Source organism: Muntiacus reevesi, chromosome 5 (assembly GCF_963930625.1).
Source record: "Muntiacus reevesi chromosome 5, mMunRee1.1, whole genome shotgun sequence".
NCBI lineage: Eukaryota > Metazoa > Chordata > Mammalia > Artiodactyla > Cervidae > Muntiacus > Muntiacus reevesi.
This window is the reverse complement of record NC_089253.1, coordinates 121501876-121523536: the sequence shown is the minus strand read 5'-3', so window position 1 is coordinate 121523536 and position 21661 is coordinate 121501876. Positions and strand designations below refer to the sequence as shown.

At 46.3% G+C, this 21661-nt stretch overlaps 1 protein-coding gene across 7 annotated transcripts; it reads right to left on the bottom strand.

Moving 5' to 3' along the window:
* Window positions 1-1120: 1120 nt before the first annotated feature.
* Window positions 1121-21375, bottom strand: LHX9 (LIM homeobox 9). 7 transcript variants are annotated; one of them, XM_065936317.1, is made up of 6 exons: window positions 20493-21375; window positions 18959-19460; window positions 16867-17069; window positions 15407-15762; window positions 8983-9185; window positions 4889-7743 (listed from the first exon to the last, which is right to left on the bottom strand). In XM_065936317.1, the coding sequence occupies exons 2-6, from the start codon at window positions 19130-19132 to the stop codon at window positions 7486-7488; spliced, it is 1194 nt and encodes a 397-aa protein (XP_065792389.1). In that variant the 5' UTR covers window positions 19133-19460; window positions 20493-21375; the 3' UTR covers window positions 4889-7485. The 7 variants fall into 7 exon arrangements, with proteins under 7 accessions (XP_065792395.1, XP_065792391.1, XP_065792389.1 ...); XM_065936320.1 differs by having other exon boundaries at window positions 18959-19077; XM_065936321.1 differs by having other exon boundaries at window positions 18959-19077; window positions 20752-21375.
* Window positions 21376-21661: the final 286 nt, after the last annotated feature.

Here is a 21661-nt window from a genome sequence, read left to right as displayed (position 1 = left end):
CCTTTTTTGTTTTGTTTATGTTGAAATATAAGCATTGGTCAAACTGTGTTGAATAGAAAAGTCCAACCCAGGAATGTAATTCCAATAAAAAGCAAAGTTATGGCCAAACTCAGCAAAGACAGTAACTTGCACAGAATCCAGAAAGAGCAGCAGCATCAGCATGGAGCTATCAGGAGTGAGGCTTCATGTGATGATGACAAAAAATGGACCTTTCACAATATCTCCAACTTAGGAAAAATTGTCATCATTTTGCCTTTTTGCTTTGCTTTTAATTAAAAATTGGTTTAAAAGAGATGAACATTTTTTCTTAAAAATACGTGCCTTTTCATGGATGTTAGGAAGAAACTACACAACATACACACACAGGCTCATGACGCTTAAGAGGAAAATTGAATAAAGAATTCTATTAGAGCCCTCAGAAATGAAAGATCTCCTTGTCATTAAAATGTCCAAAAGTGACTCAGACCTGCACTGAAATGACAAAATGACTGTGCATTTATAAAATAAGCTCTCTCAGTTTATATTACAGTAAAATATCATCACTTAATTATTTACATCATAACATATTGGAGGTTTTTTATAGCTCTTTAAAATTCCTGTAGAGCATCCAGGTCAAGCTGCTAAAATGCTACAAATATATTTAAAATAATTTCCAAAAAAAAAAAAAATTTCCACTATACTTTTTTTCTGGAAAAAAAAAAAGTTTATAGAATTCAAACAGTTTCAGCTGCTTGAGATGGTGAAATATCTTAGTGCTTTTCAAAAATCACATTTCATAAAGGGCACTTATTCCACAGAATTTAAGTTTACTGAATAATAAATATAACTTTAAGTGATGCAAGCTGTCAAAACCCTTGACTGTCAAAGTTAAGGCAGATATCCCTTCATGATTTTTGCTGCTTCTGAAAAAGAAAGGAAGCAGAAAGGGAATGATTAAGGAAAGGCAACCTTACCTTTGGATTCCTTCACCTTTGTATATTTATCATAAATAACCATTTAAATGTCCTTTGAGGTTAATATTTTCTGGTTCAATGGGAAAGTACAGAAAAAATTAATACACTCATGTATAATAGAAGGCAGCAGAGACTGGAGCATATCTGTAGCAAATTTTATTTTCAAATAACCATAAAAGGTATCCAGTTACTCTTCAGATTAATTTATAAGATCATGCAAGATGTAAACATGACGTTCCAAAGGAAAAAAAAACTCACTGCTGAAAATTCTAATGGATGAGGAAAAATTCACAGAGATACACACCAGGAACTTTCTACATATGGCTAATACCTGGATCTTTATTCTCGCCTGCTTTTTATCATTTTAGCACAAGATAAAAGTAGTGCAAAGAAGCAAAAGTTAATAACCCAAGGGAAGAAGAACTCATTAACGTGACACATGATACAGGAGAGTTTACTATATTAATATTCAAAAAGGAATATTGGGAGTGAAGAGTGATGTTAGATAAAAATATCTATTTTGAAAAACAGTTAAAAAGAAATTTAGTTGTGGTGACTATATTGCTACTTACATCATATTTATTCACAGGCTTTCCCTTAAGTACCATGCACAGTTCCAAACTTTTTTCTTTTCTGGCTATAGAAACAGATAAAATGAGATGGAAATCCTTCCAGAGGGCATTCAAAATAATATGTTAATTTAAGAGTTATAACATATTTTGAAAATATGGTAGATGGTAATATTATCCTGAAAAAAAATTATATGGGCAAAATAAGTGTTATAAAAATATTTTAAAATCAGCATTGTGCTGTAAAGAAAATAACTTCCTAATTTTGAGATTGACTATAAAGCAAAGGACTGTGGCTTTACATCAGAAGGGTTTTATTTATTTGAGTATTCAGAGTTGGTTCCCATTACTAAATGTATAAAATAGATCCAAAAGGCCAATCCAGAGTTTATCTATATAGCTATATATAGCTGTATGGTTTCAAAGCAAACACAATGCCATTTCTGCAATTTGGACTAAGTCCTAGCGTCCTCATTTAACCCTGGCATCTAGAGACCATAAAATATTTTGGATCCCCTTGGTACACAAACTCTCTACAAGTAAAGCTAGCTTTGTTTTATAGTTGAAAATTAAATAGCAAAACTGCATACAAAATTAGTTCTTTACATTTATTTTTATAACAATCTTATTCCTAGGATTCTCGTAAGAGCCTAGGATGACATGACTCCAAATTTCCATTCCAGAATTTCCCACTTCTTTTTTAACAATTTTTATTGAAGTACAGTTGATTTACAGTGTTGTGTTAATTTCTGCTGTACACCAAAGAGATTCAGTTATACACACACAGATATATAAATATATTCTTGTTCATCAGAGTTTCCCACTTGTAACACTTCTCTCCATGATGCCCTAGCAGGCATACTGCAGCAGAAAGCAAGATGCTATTTCTATGTGGCTTTTAAAATGCTGTGCATCCAAAGATTATTATAAAATGGCATGCGGTGGATTCCACAAGGTTTATTAAATAAAGCTATCTACTTTGTAGGTGATGAAACATCACCAAGGTTTTTTAAAGTGTTTGCTTTGGGTCCTTCACTATGGAGTCATGTCCTTATTTGAGGTATATATTAAAAAAAAAAAAAGAACCCACCCACTCTGCAAGTCAGCCTGAAGGTGGTAACTCACCAAAGCCGACAGCTGCTGACTCTCAGCGAAGGTTTTTTTGCCCAAGATCAATTTGCAAGAATTCGGCCAAACCAGACATCTGGGAGGTAGAGGCTACGAAAACGCAGCGCCTTGCCCCCGGCCAAGAGGTCCACGTCCTCCTCTTCACACCAGTGAGGGTGCAGTCCTGCAGACTCGGCCCGCTGTCCACCGCGGGAAAGCGCCACGGACATTCAGATTCGGCATCCGCCTGCTGCCTTCTCTTCCCACTCACGTAATTAACGCGCCTTGCTTTTCCTCTTTAAAAACATGCCTGTTTCAAATTTGCATTTTTTTTTTCAGACGCCTAATTTCAGCTCTGTTCTTTCCCTCTGTGGTCTCTTCCCGCATTTCACATTCCAGACAAATATTTAAAGGTCTGTAAAACCAGGCGAGGTTCCAAAATATTTCTACATGAAACTGCCATGGGTGACAGCACAGGGAAAGAAGGAAAGCAGGAGGACAAGGACTGGAATAAACTGGCTGGAAATGTATCGGAAAATCTATTTAAGTTACTATAGCCGTGGATGAGGTTTCAATGAGGCATAAACAGTCAAGTTACTGACAAAACGAACATGTTTCATCATCACTCAAAATAGTCTACTTGTCATGGTGCACTGCTTTTTTTTTTATAAGTAAGTTGCTCTCTCTTTTTAAATTTGTTTTTCTTACTTAGTATTCAGGAAGTGAAAGCATTTAAGAAAACATTCAAAATTCTGAGAATACATGTAAATGAAATATTTAATGTCTATCATTCATAAAAGTTACATCATTTACATAGGGTTCATTTGTATATAATAAAAATTTCATCATAATGAAAAAATTTCTGGAAAGGTATATGTTAATTTGTTTAACATATGCTTTGGATATACAGCTAAATATGAGTCATTAAAAAATTCTATCTTCAAATATTCCCTTTAACCATTAAAAAACCTCATTCCTAAATATTTGTTTTTCTTTCCACTTGCTCTTTTTGTTTGCAATATCATATGTAATCTGAACCATGCAAAGACAGGATCTCATCACAGTTCAGAATATATTTGTGTACTTTCAATAAATTTGCTCATTGCATAGCAAACATGTAAACTTACAGAGGATCTATAAATTTTACCCTAATCATCTAAAAAAGCTGCTGAAATTTTACATGACAGTATATTGAGGTTTGTTTATGTTGTAACTTGGGTTCTGTTTTTTAAAAAAAAAATACTTTTAGTCTATGTGTTAATTGAACACAACAAATAAAAAGTCATGAAAAGTCCAAAACCAAGTAAATAATTTTATCCTAGATTACCAGAACTTAACCTCATTATATCATTTGGAATTTTTCCTAAGTATAACAAGTTGGAAATGGGTCGTGCTGCCTCTTATGACAGTGTTCAAAATTAATTCCAAAAGTGTGTTTAACATAAAGTTAACTATGTTTCCATCGAATAAGATGTTTATTAATGAAAGCTATTTATCATACAAGAAACAGCAAAGATAAGTCATCATACAGAGATGCACACTAGAAGTGACAGATGTGAAAGTGCATGCAGAGATTTCTGTTTCAAAAGGAAGTAATAAACAATAACACTAAAATTACTGGGGTCTGATCCCTATCCTCTTAAATGAGTGATAGCTTTTCTTTGAATTTACAGTTGGAAAATGTCATTAACAGATAGGACTAAAACACATTAGCAAGCAGGTGAAATGAATGCTTTTGGACTTTATTTTACAAGTACTGTGCTTGACAAATGTGTGGGATTTTTTTTTTTTCCAAGAATAATTTTCTTCAGCTATGGGGTGGGCATATTACTGCTGGCTGCTCTGGTTTATACACGGTTTGTCTCACTTTGTTTAAAATCATATAATTTTAAGTCTCCATTTGTGTTAGACATCATAAAGAACAGAAGTTTTGTTAACATTCAGTAAATGACATTTAAGTCTCTTGGTCTCTCTCTCTCTCTCTCTCTTTCTCTCTCTCTGTCTCTCTCTCTCTCTTTTTTTGGCTCAATAGATCTTTTAATGTATGATTATCATAACCTAATATTGTCTTTGTCTTCACTGCAGTGGATTTCCGATCAAACTTTTCCCCTTCTTTTAATACTTTAGGGAATTTTCAAACGTCGGGATGTTTGGCTGTAATGCCCCAAGATTTGTTCTCCCTGAAAAAAATCATAGTGACAATTTATTAACTCCAGAGCAACTTGGCTTTTAGGGGTCTTCAATTTCTATTTAGATTTACAAATATCCATTTGTGCTCAATAGACCTAACATGAAACTTAATCATATTTAAGGCTTCTTTTCATGCAATTACTTTTTCTGCTAATTATCTATTTTTTTTTAATTCTAAAAATCAGGCTGAGTCAAATCCATGGGGCATTACTTTTATTGTAGGAAAATATATTTAAAGGTAATTCTAAGCTGAATTGCATTGCAAATGCAATGGTAACTTAAAATGAATCATAAGTTTGGAAATCTAAAAACTATTTGTATGTCTGTATATTAAAAAATTTTGTATTACCATTTTAACAGCTTTTACAAATAGATATAAAAAACACACTAGTACAGTTAAACCTTAAATAAAACTGATGGGAAATAAAAGTCCTTAGATTCAAAATGGTTTATTCACACAAATTTAATAGGATATATCACAACTGTTTGGTCCATAAATATTTAAGGGAAATAGTTTCTATACAATGCATTTCTCAATAAACAAAGAAACATGGACAATTTTGCTAGACCACTTACTGTACTATAAACACGAAGCTCAATATATAAGATTATTGAATTTATCAACTATATTGGAAAGAGTGCACAACTGCTTTCTATGACATGTCTGTCCCCTCTAACAGGATACACCATAAAAAGAGTTTCAGAAATAAGAGGTAAAACAGTACAAAACTAGTGAGGTGTCAAAAGGGCTTAAAACAGTTAATTTAACAAACAACACATATATCCTGATTTTTCACAAACTTACTTCCAAGTTATCTCATAAGGCACATAGGAGAACTGAGTTATAATTAGTCTACTTAATAAAGTAGATCTATAGTACCATATATTGTTCTGTCAAAGAACAAAATTTATAAGTATCAATATTTTACCTGTAAAAGTGTATTCATAAGATCTCAGCCTTACCAAGGTTGTTTGGTCTGGTTAGTGGTAAATGCCCAAAATGTAATAGAAATATGAAAAGTCAAGATTTAAGCTCCATATAAGATGATAACCACACTTGCTAAATATATAATGGCAAACACACCTTCTTCTGTTACAGTGTTAACTTATCTTCCATCATCTTTTTTTTAAAAAATAAGCTACTTTCTGTGCTAATTTTCTAAAGACCCTGAGCAAAAGTTACAATAATGCACTTTAATGTGGGCAGTGAACTGTCAATATGTAACCACACATTTATACAACCAGAAGGACACCTTTAAAATCTATTAAATAACCACTTCGAACGCCAGAGAAGATTTAAGGGGTCCGAAAAGTGGAGAATATGTGCAAAGTTATTCTTAACAATCCACTAAAGCAAGACATATATCTTGACTTCTTATTTTTTTTTTTTTTTAGGAAATCCACAATCTAATTGATATTTAACTACAACAGAAGCATATAGATGAACATTCACCACTGCCCAGACCATTAAGATTTTAGCTTAAATTAAAAGAAAAAAAATGCTACTGTAAACTAGGAAATATATTCAGATTAGCATCCACAAGGCTTCTGAGTTTATCTTTAAACTAAGAACTTCAAATCTCTAACGTCAGAAAAGTTTTTCCTTTTTTTCTGACAAATACATCAACCTGTGCTGAAGCAAAACAAAACCAAAGAATTTTCATTGTTAATATTAGTTAAAGAATTTTCATTGTTAATATTAGTTACTAAGTTTTTTAACTTTATTTGTATAGAATGCCAGATACAATATCATGGTACAGCTAAAGCCAATTAAGAGCTATCAATTAAATTATACTGATTTTTTTTAACTTCTTAAAAAATTATATTTTGCTTATTTCCATTTTCCCTGGGGAAAAAATAATTTAGAAAGAATGGTTTCATACCTATCATCATTTTTAGTTTGAGAAGTTTAAATGTATAAAATTTCAAATTCTGTTTGGAATTTTCATGGATGCGCAGGAGATTTAAGTATTTTTCAAACGTTGAAAAGCAGTAATTAACTAATAAGAAAGTTTTGTTGGGACTATACCCCTAAGAGAAAATAAAAGTCACATTCCTGGTTAGATTTTCCCATCTAATTAATCTGTAATATTTAGATTAGCTACTGTTTCTTTAACCATATTCCCCATGTGTAAGAAAAAGGAATGATTAAAACATTTTTTTGCATTTTAAAATTTAAAAAAAAACGACAATGTGAAGTTTCCAAACTTTCATAGGTACAGGTACAATTGCAAGATTAAAAAATAATTTTAATCAATTATCTGATTCCTTATTCGCCTAATTATGTAACTGGGAATATGATTCTTTGCCCATCACAATACCACTCTTTGTTGTTGGTGGTTTTTTTTCCTTTGAGATTCTGGAAATAAGTAACATACAATTTTAAGAGGCACTTATTAGAATGATTCCAAAATTCCCCTTACCGACTGAACGATCTAATTAATCTTTTTTTAAATCCAAATACACCTTGTAGACAAAAGAAAAAAAAGTACAGTTTGCAAAGGAGACGAAACTGTAAACTCATTTGCCAAGTGGCTGCAAGACTACCCACCAAGCGGTCGCATCTTGTGGGTGATGGGGGAATCGGTTTGTAAATAATAAAATAATCATTAGAATAATAATAAAAAGAAGAGGAAGAATTAAAAAAAAAAAGCCCAAGCCCAGCGTTAGAAAAGGTTCGTTAAGGTAGTCTGCGCGGGGCTGGCGGGCTCGTGGCTGTCCATGGCGGAGGTCACGGCCGCCACCACGGGCAGAGAGGGGCTGGTCAGGTCCGTTAGGGTGGTCGCGGTGCCCGCCGGGCTGAGCGCGCCGCCGTCTGCCGCGGGCGGGGCCGGGAGCGACGCGCCATCGGCTTTATCGACTCCCCCACTCTCCTGCCGCAAAAGGTTCCTTCTGAATTTGGCTCGGGCGTTTTGGAACCAAACCTGCAAACCAATCCCAACGGATTTCTTTACCGATGCTTATTTTTATACTTCCTTTTTCTCCCCCTTTCTCTTCTTTTTTTTTTTTTTTTTTAATTCTGTTTTGGATATACGTCTCTCTTTTTAAACGTTCATTTTCCTAGGGGGAGAAGGGCCTTCCCCCTCCCTTTGTTTTTGTTTTTTCCTTTCTGCTTTCTTTGACAACAGAGTAATCCCAGTAGGACTGCAGACACCCTCTTAGCTGCAGCGGGGCCCCCACCCCAGCGTTACCGAGTGCCGCGTGGGGGCACAGATGGTTAAGTGGAGAGACCCTGGGGAAATGAAGGCACAGCGATCAAGGGGGTGGGGGGGGGGGGTGGAAATACACCCTCATCCCTCAACGGTTGTCTTTCCAGAAAGAGGACAGGCGAGGTCAGCGGATGTTCCACCAAGTTAGAATCACTCGCATGAAATGAACATCATTGAAACAGATTTCTGGCTGTTCTTGAGTCTGACACATGCCAAGTACTCTGCACAGGGAAAACCTCCAGGGCCACAGACTCCAAGCAACCGGGAACGGGTGCGTGGAATCTGAAACGCCTGCTGTCTGTCACTGAGGCTGGGGGCATCAGAGGCGACCCCCAGCCACCCACCATCAGGGCGCTGGTTAGACATTCTTACCATGATGAGCCTAGCAAGGCCCTGGGCCAGCAGGTCTCACTGCAGTGTGCAGCGGTCAAATGCGGTTGGTTAAAATGGGGAAAGACTCGCTCCGATTGGCTGCGGAGACAGCTAACCATGCTTGTGGCTTTTCAGGAGCTGACCAAAAGGGTCTACGTGAATCTGGAAGCTTGCAGCGGAGGAGTGGGGCCGCCAAGAGTGTGCTGAAGCAAGGGGGCAGCAGCAGGTCCCCCCGGGTGCGTGCGCACTGACCCTGACGTGGACAGAGGTCTCCAAAGCCACGGCTTGTGCAGACAGCACCGCCTGCGTTTGCAGAGCAGAGGGGCAAGCTGAGGTGGCTTTGTGGGCCCGTCTCCCCATCGGTAGGGAGGATGTGGCTGCATTTAGGAGACTCTCTCTCTCTCTCTCTCTCTCTCTCTCTCTCGGCAGTCTCCGGGAAGCCCCTGCAAAAGCTTGGTACACTCTCTAGGGAGGTGAGTAAGGTAAACTAACGAGAAGCAGTACTGGAAATCAAACAGGGAAGAGAACTATTTTCACTGCAAGGGGAAGTTGGAGGCACAGCTAACAATGGACGCTTCTTACCTGCAAAACTCTTTTGGTCAGGCCTGTTTTCTGAGCAAGTTGCTTGAGGTCCTTGGCGTCCGGGTTGTGGTTGATGGCGAAGTAGGATTTCATGGTCCGCAGCTGGTGATGCTTGAAGGAGGTGCGCATGCGCTTGGTCTTCTGCGAGGGCGGGTAAGGCTGCTGATCCCGGTCCAGGTGGTCGGCCTCGTTCTCGTTACAACCTGCGGCAGCCACAGGGGAAGAAAAGAAGGGCTCAGTGCAAGGGCCTGCTTTAGCTGAGAGGATGGCAGGTGGCATGCTCCTGTCATGACAGGACAGCAACGGTGGAAAAAGCTGTCGACCCAATTACGAGCAGGATCCAGACAAAAGAAAGAGGTTAATCGCCCCAAGTCCGCCAAACTAGTCTGTTAAGTGTGGACCCACTCGAAGTTTAGGCAGTAGAAAAGTATTAGATACATCTAATACATTTAGATAAGTTATTAGATAAATCTAATCCCTTTGGTTTAATGGTTGCTAGAAAGACTTGAGAAGATGAGTAAGGTCTAAGTGTGGGAGTGAGAGAAATCTTCTCCAAGAGTGAAAAGGGGGAAAAAAAAAACCCTCTTCTACTATGTGATGTGTATGAGCACGCTGGCCCTCCACACACACGGTTTTTCAGATTCTTCGTTTTGTCTGTGTTTGTGAAACAAGGTGTAGTCTGTGAAGACAGGAGGATATGCAAGCCAGTAATTTCAGCTCTCTCAAGTCTAAAAGTTTTACAGAGCCATCTCCCTGGCCCTGCTCCCCCCAGTGAAGGAAGAATCTAAGTTCCAATTTTTAGCCTTTTCTGCACATCCTAGAACGTTTTCAGAAAAAGTTAAAAAGAAGAAGGGGAGAAGTTACAAAATAAAAATCTGCAAGATTCTTACATAACCAGAAGAATATTACTTTTGAGGACATTTAGCAGTAACTGGTTCACATGGGGCTAACCAGGATGAAGAGAGTTTTCCCTTGGAGTCACCAGAATAGGTATTTCTGAAAGAGAAGGAGCCCAGGTCTGTCTTCACTTGGTTCATGCCAGAGTCTCTCCTCCCAACTCCCCGCTCAGAGATGCTGCTGTCCCATTCAGGCGGTGGCCCTTTTTGCTCTGGTCCTGTGAGAGCCGGAGTGTGAGCTGTGCCCCTGGCTGGCAGGCCAGGGGGAGGGGTGGCACCTTTACCCCCCTCCACAGCCCCCTCCACACTGAGGGCAAAACCACTCAGCCTTTGAAACCAGCCTGGAAGTCTTCATCCCCAGGGTGTAAAGATGCTCATTTAAAAGGTCATTTCCGATAACCTCCTAGCTTTGCATAAAAAATATGATTACAAAAGGAAAACACTTTGCTAAATATTTACTGATTCAGCCAACTTTCGCAATTTAAAGAGCATGGCAGTTTTTTTTTTTCCTTTACACCTTACTTCAGATGTTTATCTGATTGTATATTCAGACTGATCATCCAGCATTTTAGTGCACTGTAATAGAATATCTAAAATCAACATGATCACATGCCTGGGGGAGAAACCAGGATCTTGAAGAATGTGAGACATCTCTTACGATTAGTTGTTCCGTTCTGCTTGATAAAATATTATATGCCTGCGATGCTCTGGTTGCATGAGTGTGTGATCAGTCGTGTCCGACTCTCTGTGACCCCACAGACTGTAGCCTGTCAGGCTCCTCTGTCCGTGGGATTTTCCAGACAAGAATACTGGAGTGGGTTTGCTATTCCCTTCTCCAATGCTTTGACTGGAATTACTTTTAAAAAAAACACTTTCAGTGAATCAGTATATATCCAGAGACCCAACAAGAGTCACCCGCATCACAAATCTACCTAAGAAATTCTCCCTAATGCCATGAGACTAGGCATGAACTAATGACTCCTTGGTTCATATTTCCATGAAACACGTAAAGAGGGCAGGTAAGTTCATGGAAAGAAAGATGCTATGATGTTCACCATCGGATCCTCTATGTCCAACACAGGGCCAGGAATTCAACGAACGTTTAATCAAGATTTTGAATTTTTGTTCACCCATAAAATCATCAATGACTATTCTTGCAAAGTCATATCAACTTGAGATGGACTGCAAGTTAGATATACACAGCCAAAGGTTGAACAGAGACTCCTCAAACCCCACTCTAAGGGCACCAGGTACCCAGAAATGAGAGAGAATAGAATATGCTTTACATTTTATCCTATTGCACCCCCGGGGAGAGATGTCAAGTTCAAATATTCTACAGAATTGCCCTTTTGTATCCCCAAATGGATGAAACAGCATCTTATGACCTACTATAAAACCATACTTATCTCAGTAAACTGAGCTATATTTCACAACCAGATTATAAATGTAGCCACACCAAAACAGTCAAAGAGGTACACCTTAGTCACTGGAGGCTTCTTCAGATAAGATTTCAACCCTATCCTAGGTGAGTGATGTGTAACTCTTCCTGAATAGCTTATTAAACTGAATATTACACTGAGGTAGAAGACTTGACTTGGTACTTAAATAATGCCCTTAGCCATCAACCCCCCACCCCCAAGTTACTATTTCTTAGAAGTGAGTTTGATTCCTAACCAAACTACATACTTATTAATCTCTAAAATGAATTAATGAAAAAATAATTATAGACATGTTTTTCACACACACAATTATAGACAGGCAGGATAAAAACTACTTCTCTGAATATGCATTCTGTGTCCATTATGGCTGATTTAAAACTCAGTAGAGAATTTCAGTGTATTAAGCACTACTGTGGGACTTGTTCTCAAGCAGAATACAATTCAGCATGCAAAAAGATTAAGTTAGCTTTTAAGATGGCATTCACATAAACAGGCAAACTGTGGGATCAGTTATGATAGTATGGCACTTAATAGAGCAGTCTGTGTCATCGACAGAGTAACTCAGCGTATTAGCCTAAACTACTTAAATTTAACTACAAATGCCTTATGTAAACTTGCAAGTGACTGTGCTTCCTCAGGGTCTACTTTTAAAGCTATAGGGGTTCCCCCCCTCCACTGAATTATGAGATGAAATGATAACTCTCTTAAAACTGTCTTAAATATACACCTGTGAGTACACACATCTGGCACTATAAAATTAATAATAAGATCTAAATATTTTACTCTCTGGTCACTTAGGAAATGGTCACCCATCCGGAAGTGAGCTTCTATCCTGAAGGTATGCAGCCCTCTGAGAAGCGATCCCAGAGAGACCACTAGGGGTCAGTGCCAGGCTAATTTAACAACTTGAGGGAGCTTTTGAAGTTTGGAAGCCAAGAAAGAACCTAAGGAGGGAGATTTCAAGAAGTGGCAAAAATCTAGCCTCGCGGTTAAGGCAAAATTACCCAAAGCAGAGCTATCGGCCCTAGACTAAATCTTCTTCTCACCCCGGAGGGCTTCATTTCAAACCAGCATCCCAAATAGACTTCCTGTGACTTTTTCTAAAATATCCGCCTGCTATCTGCACAAAGAGATATAAACTAAATTAGGAACAGTCTCAAGAAAAGGCACTTGCCCTATGTCAAGCATTTACGGATCTTTGCCTAGCTTCACATCCCTGGAATTCTGAGTCACAAACATATTTTGTGTACATGTGTTTGAAAATATATCAGTGTATGAATCAGATCTGTTTAGTAGCACTGTGACTCTTCTGAGACTAGTTTACATTTAAGCAGAGATGGCTTCAAAGAAAGCTAAAATAAGGAGCTAAAATTGTGGGTCCATTTTATTTTCTGTGCTTTTAACATGGTTTTAATTCACTGAAGCATTTCTTTGTAATAACAAACGGGCACTGGCTTCATAAACTTTTTTTTAGTGGTAGGCTGATTTCTGGTCAGGCATCTTTAACCCAGTTTCTCTAGGTTATTTCACCAGATCTGAACTGTATGCTGTTTGCTCATGTCTCTGGGGAAAGTCCCGAAGGGATGCGGTGGACGTTAATTAAGAGTTACCGGCTCTCTGTGGTGCATACTGGCTCTGTTCCGAAGGCCTCCACAACCTCTCCCTCCTTAATGAACAGAAGCATCAGCTCCCTCAAGAACCTCGCAGAGCCTTAATTTGCAAACTAATGGCGGAAGTGGAAATGGAAGTGGAATGGTCAAAAAGGAAAGAGATTCTCATTCTTTTTTGAAATAAATGTGCACTCTGGTGCTCCTCCTCAGAGAAGCAGGAGAAACACAATTTCATTGTTCTTAAAGCCCTGCGCATCTTTCTAACGTAAAGTAAGATCAAGGCGAAATCAAATGAAGCTAATTAGGTTAAACAAACAATTGAAAAAACCGGGCTTGCCGCCTTTGGCTAGAAAGCTCCTCCCCACTTCTGGACCTTCTGGGAGCCTCTGCTCCAGGCTTCCTGCTCTCTGCAGACCCAGCTAGTCTCTCTCCCTCTCTCTCTATTTCTCTCTCTCTCTCTCTCTCTCTCTCTCTCTCCCTCTCTCTAATTAGGGCATTAGGGCCTTGGTGAGTGGCTAGAGATTCCGATGTCATCTTCTATTAATAAAGAACAATCGGTGCCCTGCCTGGCCGCCCTGGGACCACGCATCAAAGGAGCCCAAGTAACCACGCTGGGCATCGTGGCCCCGAATCAGCCTGCTGGCCGAGGCGCAGAGGGGCGGCGGGAGGCCCTGACCCCCGGCAGGGGGTTGGCAAAACCCGGGGGTGCACCCACTGCGGGACGTCGTCCCATCTAGGCTAGGTCTGCAGCCAGCGGCGGGCCCTCCTCCTCCAGTGACCCGGGGTTGAACCCCTGGGACAAAGGTCCCCACCCTCTCGGGGACATCCCCGCTATGCTTCGTCTGTGAAATCTGAGCCAGGAGGGAGCTGAGGGGAGAGCTGGCCAGAGCCCCCTTCAGCCAGCCGGAACCCCACCCCCACACTGTGGGTTCAGAGCAGGACGCATTTCCGCTCGCTCACACTGGCTGAGTGTCCCTGGGCGAGTCACTTATTGGGGGGCAGACAGTGTCCCTTTACTACTGAGTCAGAGCGGCTCATGCACCACACCAGGTACGTGGGGACTGGAAGAGAAAAACAGGCAAGATCCAGGCTCTGGGATGCCCACCCTTCGACTGGCATCTGGGTGCGCCTGGTAACAGAGCGCGGTGGCCACCGTGAGGTCCCCAAGGTCCTTGCCAACAGAAAGGGGCTCCCTGGGCCCGAGTCTCCTGCTGAAACGTCCAGCGGGGCTGGGCCAGGGCACCGAAAGTCAGAACGGCTAAACGGAGCAACAGAGGATGAGATGGCTGGATGGCATCGCTGACTCAAAGGGCGCGAGTTTGAGCAAACTCCGGGAGATGGCGAAGGACAGAGGAGCCTGGAGGGCTGCAGTCCATGGGGTTGCAAACGGTCAGACAGGACTTAGCGACTGAACAACAAACCAGTCCTGAGGACGCCCCTAAGTGAGCTCTAGGGTTTTCTGGAACCTCTTTTCCAGAGCTTCCATCCTGCTTAGAGGTAGACTGTGGTCCTGAGGGCCTGTCACCATCCTCACGTGGGAGCTGGTGAGTGGGGGGCAGGCTGCCAACAAGGGGGAACTGGGGAGCAAGACTGATGAATGATAGGTGTGCCCCACCCCCCCCAAGCAAGGAAGAAAGCTGCTCTCTGGCCTGTTGCCTGCATTTTGTTTTTAATTAAGAGAGAAAGCTGGGGGTAGGGGGAGGAGGGATGGTCTGGGTGTCTGGAGGGTTTATCACACGGGCAGTGAGCTGGCGGACGGTCCCCTGACCCAGGGAAGGGGCAGGCCAGCTCACACGGACTCTGCAGTGAGCTGGCTGGACGGTCCCCTGACCCAGGGAAGGGGCAGGCCAGCTCACACGGACTCCGGAGAGTGACTCCCGCCCCTCCAGTCACTCTGCGCCAACATGAGGGATTTGGTTTTTCAACACTCATGCCAACTGTTTCCCTGATTAACTCTGGGCTGGTGACCACAGCCTCTGTCCCCTCTAGACACACTGGGCTGGCCTCTGAAGATTTCTTTCTTTTTTTCTTTTTTAGTATTTAGGGAAACCTCCTCCAGGATCTATAACTTGGCCTCCACACAGGAATTGCCCTGGGGCTGTTTCACTCCAACTGGGAGCCAGAAACTAATGGGCTCATTAACTAATGGGCAACAAGGATTTGGCTCTGCCTGTTTGGGGGAAGTCGCTGCAGCCCAAGGTGCTGAATGTGTTTCTGGCCACAAACGAAATAAAGGTGTCTCTCTCTCCCTTTCTCCCTCTCCCCTCCCCCGTCCCCCTTCTCTCTCCTCCCTCTTTCTCTCACTCCTTCGTCCAGCTTCTTTCTGAGTGACGGAGAGCTGTAGGGAGAAAAGGGCCATGCTAAGGAAAGCGCCCTCTTGCAACCAGCTCTCCGCCGGGGGAGAAGCCAGATGGAACTCTCCTCCGGGCAGACCCGGGGCTAGGGCTGCAGGGGCGGCGAGGAGGGGGTGGGCGCCCACCTGAGTTGTAATTGACAATGTCCACCCCCAGCGCCGGGCTCTTGCGTTTCCGGGGCCGCCCTTTCTGCACGGTGCCGGTGCCATTGAAGTAAGGCAGAGCCAAGCCGCCGCTCTTGGCCGCCAACTCGCTGTAGCTCAGCTGCGGCGGATACTCTCCTTGCAAGAGGGTCTCGAAGTGGGCGCGGCAGTACACCAGGCTGTCCTTCATGCCAAAATGGTCGCCCGTGGTCAGGGTCTTGTTGCACGTGGAGCAGGTGAAACAGCTCAGGTGGTAGACGGAGTCTCGGGCGCGCATGACCATCTCGGAGGCGGAGATGCCGAGGTGGCAGCGGGCACATCTCTGCACAGAGAACCTTCTGGAAGGAAACAGTGGCGTCAGGGAGCTGGCGGAGGCCAAGGCAGGGCCACCTCTCACCGCGGCACCGGGGGCTTGGTCAGCAGCGGCCCGAGATGGAGATCCGGGAGGGAACCGGGAGGGGAGGACCCACGCCCTCTTGGATATACATTCATTTTATCTGCTGATTGACCCGCTCTGATGAATATGACAAAGAACCCTTACATTAAAATAAGAAGAATCGAGGAACTGATCCTCAGTTTTCTTTCCTGTAAAGTAAAAATTTTAAAAAGCAAAAACCAGAACAAACCGTGCCCTTGCTAACTCACAACAGTGTGTTAATATTAAATTGCCATGCCAAGTGAAACCGTCTCCTCGATTACAAGGCATTCACAGGAAGGGTGTTGTTATTTATAAAAGTATGAGTGTGCATGAAGACATTCAGACAGTGCCCTGGGGTGGGGGGGTGGGGGGGAGACAGTTCTGCAGAGGAGAGCTAATTCTTTTTTAACCACTTTTCTCGCCTCGGCAGAAAGCGAGCCGGGTCGCCTGCCGACCGCTCCCGTCCCCAAGGCAAGAAACACGGAGCAGAGCCAGTGAACGTGCTGCGGCCAGTTCACTCTCCGGCGTCTGCGGAGTCTGGGGGCAGGTTCCAGTCCGCTGCGCTCAGGGCTTCTCCGAACTGAGTGGCCTGGGTTTTGGCAACAGCAGTTACTCCTTTTCTTGGTCATTTAGGTGACTTCCCCGCCACCCTCGCGAAAACCTGACAGCCAGCAGCTAGTGCTGCTGCCTCGGCCACCGGTTCAGTTCCAAGGCACCGGCCTTGCTGAGTTCGTAGTAAACGGAAAACACAAACCCGGTTTAGCCTCGGTAGACCGGGGACACGTTCATTGACCCTCCTAGGTCATGCCCAGTTCCCTCAGCGGTGTTCTGGGGGCGCCTGAGCGGGAGAGTCTAGAACAGGTTCTAGACCTGGGGTGCCCCCCTCCCGGCTCCCCGCGTGTCTGGTAGGGGTGGGCACGCTGTAGTTTGAAGGCGCACGCGGAGGGCTTCCCTGGGCAGGGAGGGGACCCAGGGGCTCGGGCTGGCGGCCCCGGGAGCGGGGTAAGGGATGGGGTGGGAATACCTGTAGTAATCCTCTTTGCAGTAAATGCTGCCGTCCTTGGCGAAGCAGGTGAGCTCGGACTCGAGCGCCAGCTTACATTCACAGCACTTCAGGCACCTCAGGTGCCACTGCTTGTCCACGGCCAGCAGGTAGTACCTGTCGGCGATCTTGCCCCCGCAGCCGGCGCACAGGGCGGGCTTCTCCGGGCTCAACGGGGGCATGCCCTGCAAGGAAGCGCGCGCGCGGTGAGAAGCGCGCGGGGCCGCCCCACGCGGGTCCCCGGCGCAGAGCCAGCCCCTGGCCTCCGCGAGCGCCGCCGGGTCAAGGGCCCCTCCGCGAAGGCAGACATGGGGAAACGTTTGCGGTTTTTCCTTCTGCCACTCGTACTCTTTCTGCCGCGTCCGTCTGAACCCGGACTCAACCTAAAGACCTACCGGACACCTCGAACATTTTCCAAAAGGGCTAGAAGCGCATGGACTGTATAGATGGTGGAGGTTTCCGAACTCAAATAATTAAATCTTAAAAAGTGTGGCTTTCGACTCGCCCGAAATGAAACAACAGAAATTGTTGTTGGAGGATGAAAGGGAGATCTGAACAAGCACATACTGGTTTTCAGCAAACACTATTACATTTCTATTTCTCTATATCACTATAAGCAACGTTGAAAGTACGAGAGAAGGGAGAAGGTTTAATACTCGTGCTCATAATGTGGCCGACGTTGTTTCCATCGAGATATATTTGGCAGATCTTGCTGTTCTGTCATCTTCGGGATTATCGGTCCTTCTCCTACTAAGCACTGTACCTGTTCCCAGGAGGGTCCGTTATCCATCACCTCTGCACAGGCCCCCATTCCCTGACATCAACATACCTCGGAGATCTTTGTTCTGAAAATCTTTCCAATGCCGACCTTAAGCTTCCCGTCTGTGTCCCCACGACCCGGCAAGGAAGGGGACCCCTCGCCTTAAGCGGAACCCCGCCGTGAAATTCGGGTTTGCATTACCGCATTTTGTTTTTAAACGGGATAGCCACAAAAGGTGGGTGGTTAACTGCGGAACATTTCCCTCAGGACTAGCAGAAATGGGTTGGACTTTCCCCTATGAAACCCCAGCAGGCCTGGAAAAGTAGTTTCGCCCTTTACTTAGACCAGCCCCCATCCAGCCACCCTCGCGCACTGAAATCATTTTGCTCGGTTACTTGGTGGACCCAAAACACCGCTGACCGGCCCCGGGCAGTCTGTCCACCGACTTAGTTTGAGCTGCGATCCCCGGTGCGACGCCCGAGGATCTACACAGCTCTGTTTGGCTCAAACTCTGCGGAGACGTCTGTCGTTTTCCCCCTCCAGCTCGTAAATGGGAAAGGCGAGCACAGAGATCGTTCATTAGTTTTCTTTACGCAGCGGGCCTGACTTTTATCCTACATGCCTAATCGACACAGCGTGGTCGATCACAGCGTGGAAGGGTTAGAAAGTTATCGCGCTTGGGCTCGGCGACCCGCTCCTCCGGACTTTCTATTCTACTCCCCAGCACGCTACGCGCGCCCGGCCACGGAGCTGACCGACCCAGGCTGTCAGAGACCACCCCCCCCCCCCCCGCCCCCGACCCTCGCCGGCTTTGCGCGTTCCGCGTCCCGAGCGTCCGGAGGACGCTTTCTAGTCCACCCCGAACGGTCGGTCTCCAAACCCAGGGACTGGAGACCCGGAGCTTCAGTTCGACCTGGACGCTCGGCCGCGCGCCGCAGCCGGTGGCCCGCACCCGCTCACCCTCGGGCCGCCGATCCTCGCCGGGGAGGCGCCCGGGAGTCCAGCGGGCCGGGAGACCGGCGTCTGCGCCGCGGGGAGGACGTCGCCATCCTCTCGTGCCCGACTAGCCCTGCTTCCCCCAGACCAGCTGTGGCGGAGACGAGCGAACTCGGGCTCTCAGGAGTGTAGCTAAATCAGAAAGGGGTCCTTTCTTGCCCGGCGCAGCCAGGAGAACCGAAGATAACCCACCCGCCGATCCGCAGCGGACGCGCCTACGAGCCGCCACCCTCGCCCGGCCGCCGAGGCGGCTCGACTCGGCTCCCCCTGCGCGCGCGAGCGGGCTCCCGGCTCCCGCGGCCGCCGGCCCCTCCTTACCGCGTCGCGGCCGTTGAGCTGGGCGCCTTTGGTCAGGCGGGCCTCGCTCTTGGATCTGCGCTCCATCTCTTCCATGATGCCTTGGATGTGGCCTCCAGAGATCCCGTGGAAGAGCATGGCTGGAGGGCGGAAAGGACACGAGCTGTCTTCTGCTCGGCACCCCACTATTTCCATATACACTCGCCCCGGGGGCTCTCAGCTCATCCGAGGAGGAGAAGCGGAGAGCGCAGAGGCGGGGCGATGGGAGAGCGCCGAGACGCTCGGGGACAGAGGGAGAGGGGGAAGAAGGAAAGAGGCAGCCGCGGTGGAAATGGGTCTGCTCGGAAAAGAAAAAGAAGCAGGGGGGACGCCAGCCCCGGCGACTCCCTGAAGGAGATGCGCAGAAAACAAACACAAACGGGAACGGGGCGAGCGGAGGCGAAGCAGGCGGATCTGACCGCTCCGAGAGCTCGAATCGCTAACGGGGAACAACGGCAGCGGGGGGCGGAGGGGGGAGCAAAACCTGGTGGAGAAAGAAAATAATTTTGAACACAAAGAAAGAAAAAGAAGTGCTATTTTCAGCGGTCCCTGGCCGCTTGCAAGTTCCCAGCGCCTGTAGGTTGGGTTGGGGACTGCTCCTGCCGCCGGAGCGGTGTCCAATTTGTTAAGAGACTAAAGCCAGCCCATTTTTGATAATTTAGTAGGAGGAGTTCTCTCCCGGAGCCGCCACGGATTTTTATTCAGACAACAAAGACCTGTCATACTCCTCTCAACCCCCTGGTGATGGGGAAGCGGGGACAAACACGGGGGTGGGGGGGAGGGTTGGGGGGAGGCAGGAGGAGGGGGCATTTACTTCCCAACACACACACACACACACACACACACACACACACACACACACACACACACACACACACACATCCTTCCAGGAGTTCCCAGCAATCACGTTTTAAAGGGGAAAAGGAACCCTTATTGTCCCCGCCCTGGCGCAGAAGGCAGAGAGTCGGCCTGTTTGGTCCAAGTTCAAGATCAGACCCAGACTCAAGAAATGCAGAATCCCAGCCCCAAACTTCACGTCTCCTCCTTGTGGACCTTCCGGTCCCCAGCTCGAGGGAACCCCAAATAAATAAATATTGGGCGAGCATTCCTCTCCTCCCCCACCCCTGACTTCCTCCACTCACTTAAAAGCAGATTCTGCTTCACCTCCCCACGGCCTCCCGACCCCACCTGGGGCTGAAGCAAGCCCCAAAGTGAAAAGGAAGTAGGAGAGCCTCTGTTTCTGGAGTTTACTTCTGGCACACACACACACACACACACAAAAATCTTGGCACAATCAGTGTAGGGGACAGGGCGTGGGCTTGGAGATGAGTGTGCAACCGCAGCGTGGCCACGGGGGGATGCCGGTTCAGGTCAGGAGAGAAGCCGATGGCGAGTCCCGCGTCCCGGAGGAAGCCTGTCCATGTGGGCAGCGACGCGGGGACCCGCGGGAGCTTGGCGCCGCCCCCCACATCCCGGGACCGGTCGCGCGCCCCGCTGCCCCGGCTGGACTGGGGACCTGTAAACGTGGGCGCCCCGCGCGGTGAGGAGGATGCGAAGGTGAGAGGAAGGCTCCTCGCGGTGGAGGAGGGCGAGGTGAGAGCTGACGAGCGGAACGGCAGCCCCCGCGCCTCACAGGAGGCGGGATTGTTACCGCGAGTCGCGGCCCCTCCTCGGCCCTGTTAAAAAGTGGCCACAGTGCTCGGATATTGTCGATTCATGCAAACCGCCAGAGGCCCCCGAGGGGCCCGACGCGGGAAGCGGCGGGAGGAACCGACCCAGCTCCCGGCCGAGAGCGGGAAGACCCGGCGGGCCTCCGCGGGCCTCCCCGGGGCTGCCGGTCCCCCCACGGCGCTCCGTCGGCTTTGCGGGAATCGCGCGCTTCTCCCGGCAGGTCCGGGACACCCGAGGGGTCCCCTGGTGGCAGACTCGCGTCCCTCCCGGAGGAGCCCGACCGGGAACGGTGGCCAAATCTAGAAAGATGGAGAAAGGGAGGGAAGAAGGGGGGAGGGAGGAGAAAGGAAGGAAGACGAGAACGGTGCCGATCCGACTTCCTGTCCCAAAGCATCGCCTTCTGAAGCTGCTGGAATCGCCTCTGCCATGAAACCCAAGACTCGCCTGCTTCCCCCTTGCTCTTTTCTCAAGGTAAAAAAAAAAAAAAAAAAAAAATGTTATTTGCAGACTGGACGCTGTTACGGTCCTCCGGGTGCCAGAATACAGCTCATAAAACACAATTTCACACACACACAAACTGAAGCCAATCAAGTGAACTAAACTGAAGACCTCCGCTCCCCCCACCCCACACTCTGGCAGCCCTACTGGACAGCAGGGCTGCTATTTACTGTAAGTAATGTAATTAGCCCCTTTGGATGGAAATCAATGAACTTTTCAAACCCACGTGCAGCAGCGCTGGGGCTGGGGGCAACACCTCTTTCAGAGACGGCAGGTCCTCTCACAAAGGGGCAGACTGCCTCTCCAGAAGAGGGGCCTGGGCCCAGGGAGGGGGAGGTGGGGGAGGAGGCGGAGGGGGAGGGGGGGAGGAAAGAGGAGGGGTCTCTGAGAAGGACATCCTTTAACCAAGGAGGCTGCAAGGGAAAGTAAGCCTGGGACCTCAATCCAGGGACTCCTTTGTCCAGTTTCTGGGCTAACTCCCCCCGCCCCCAGGTGGAGGTTGGGAACTGGGTTTGG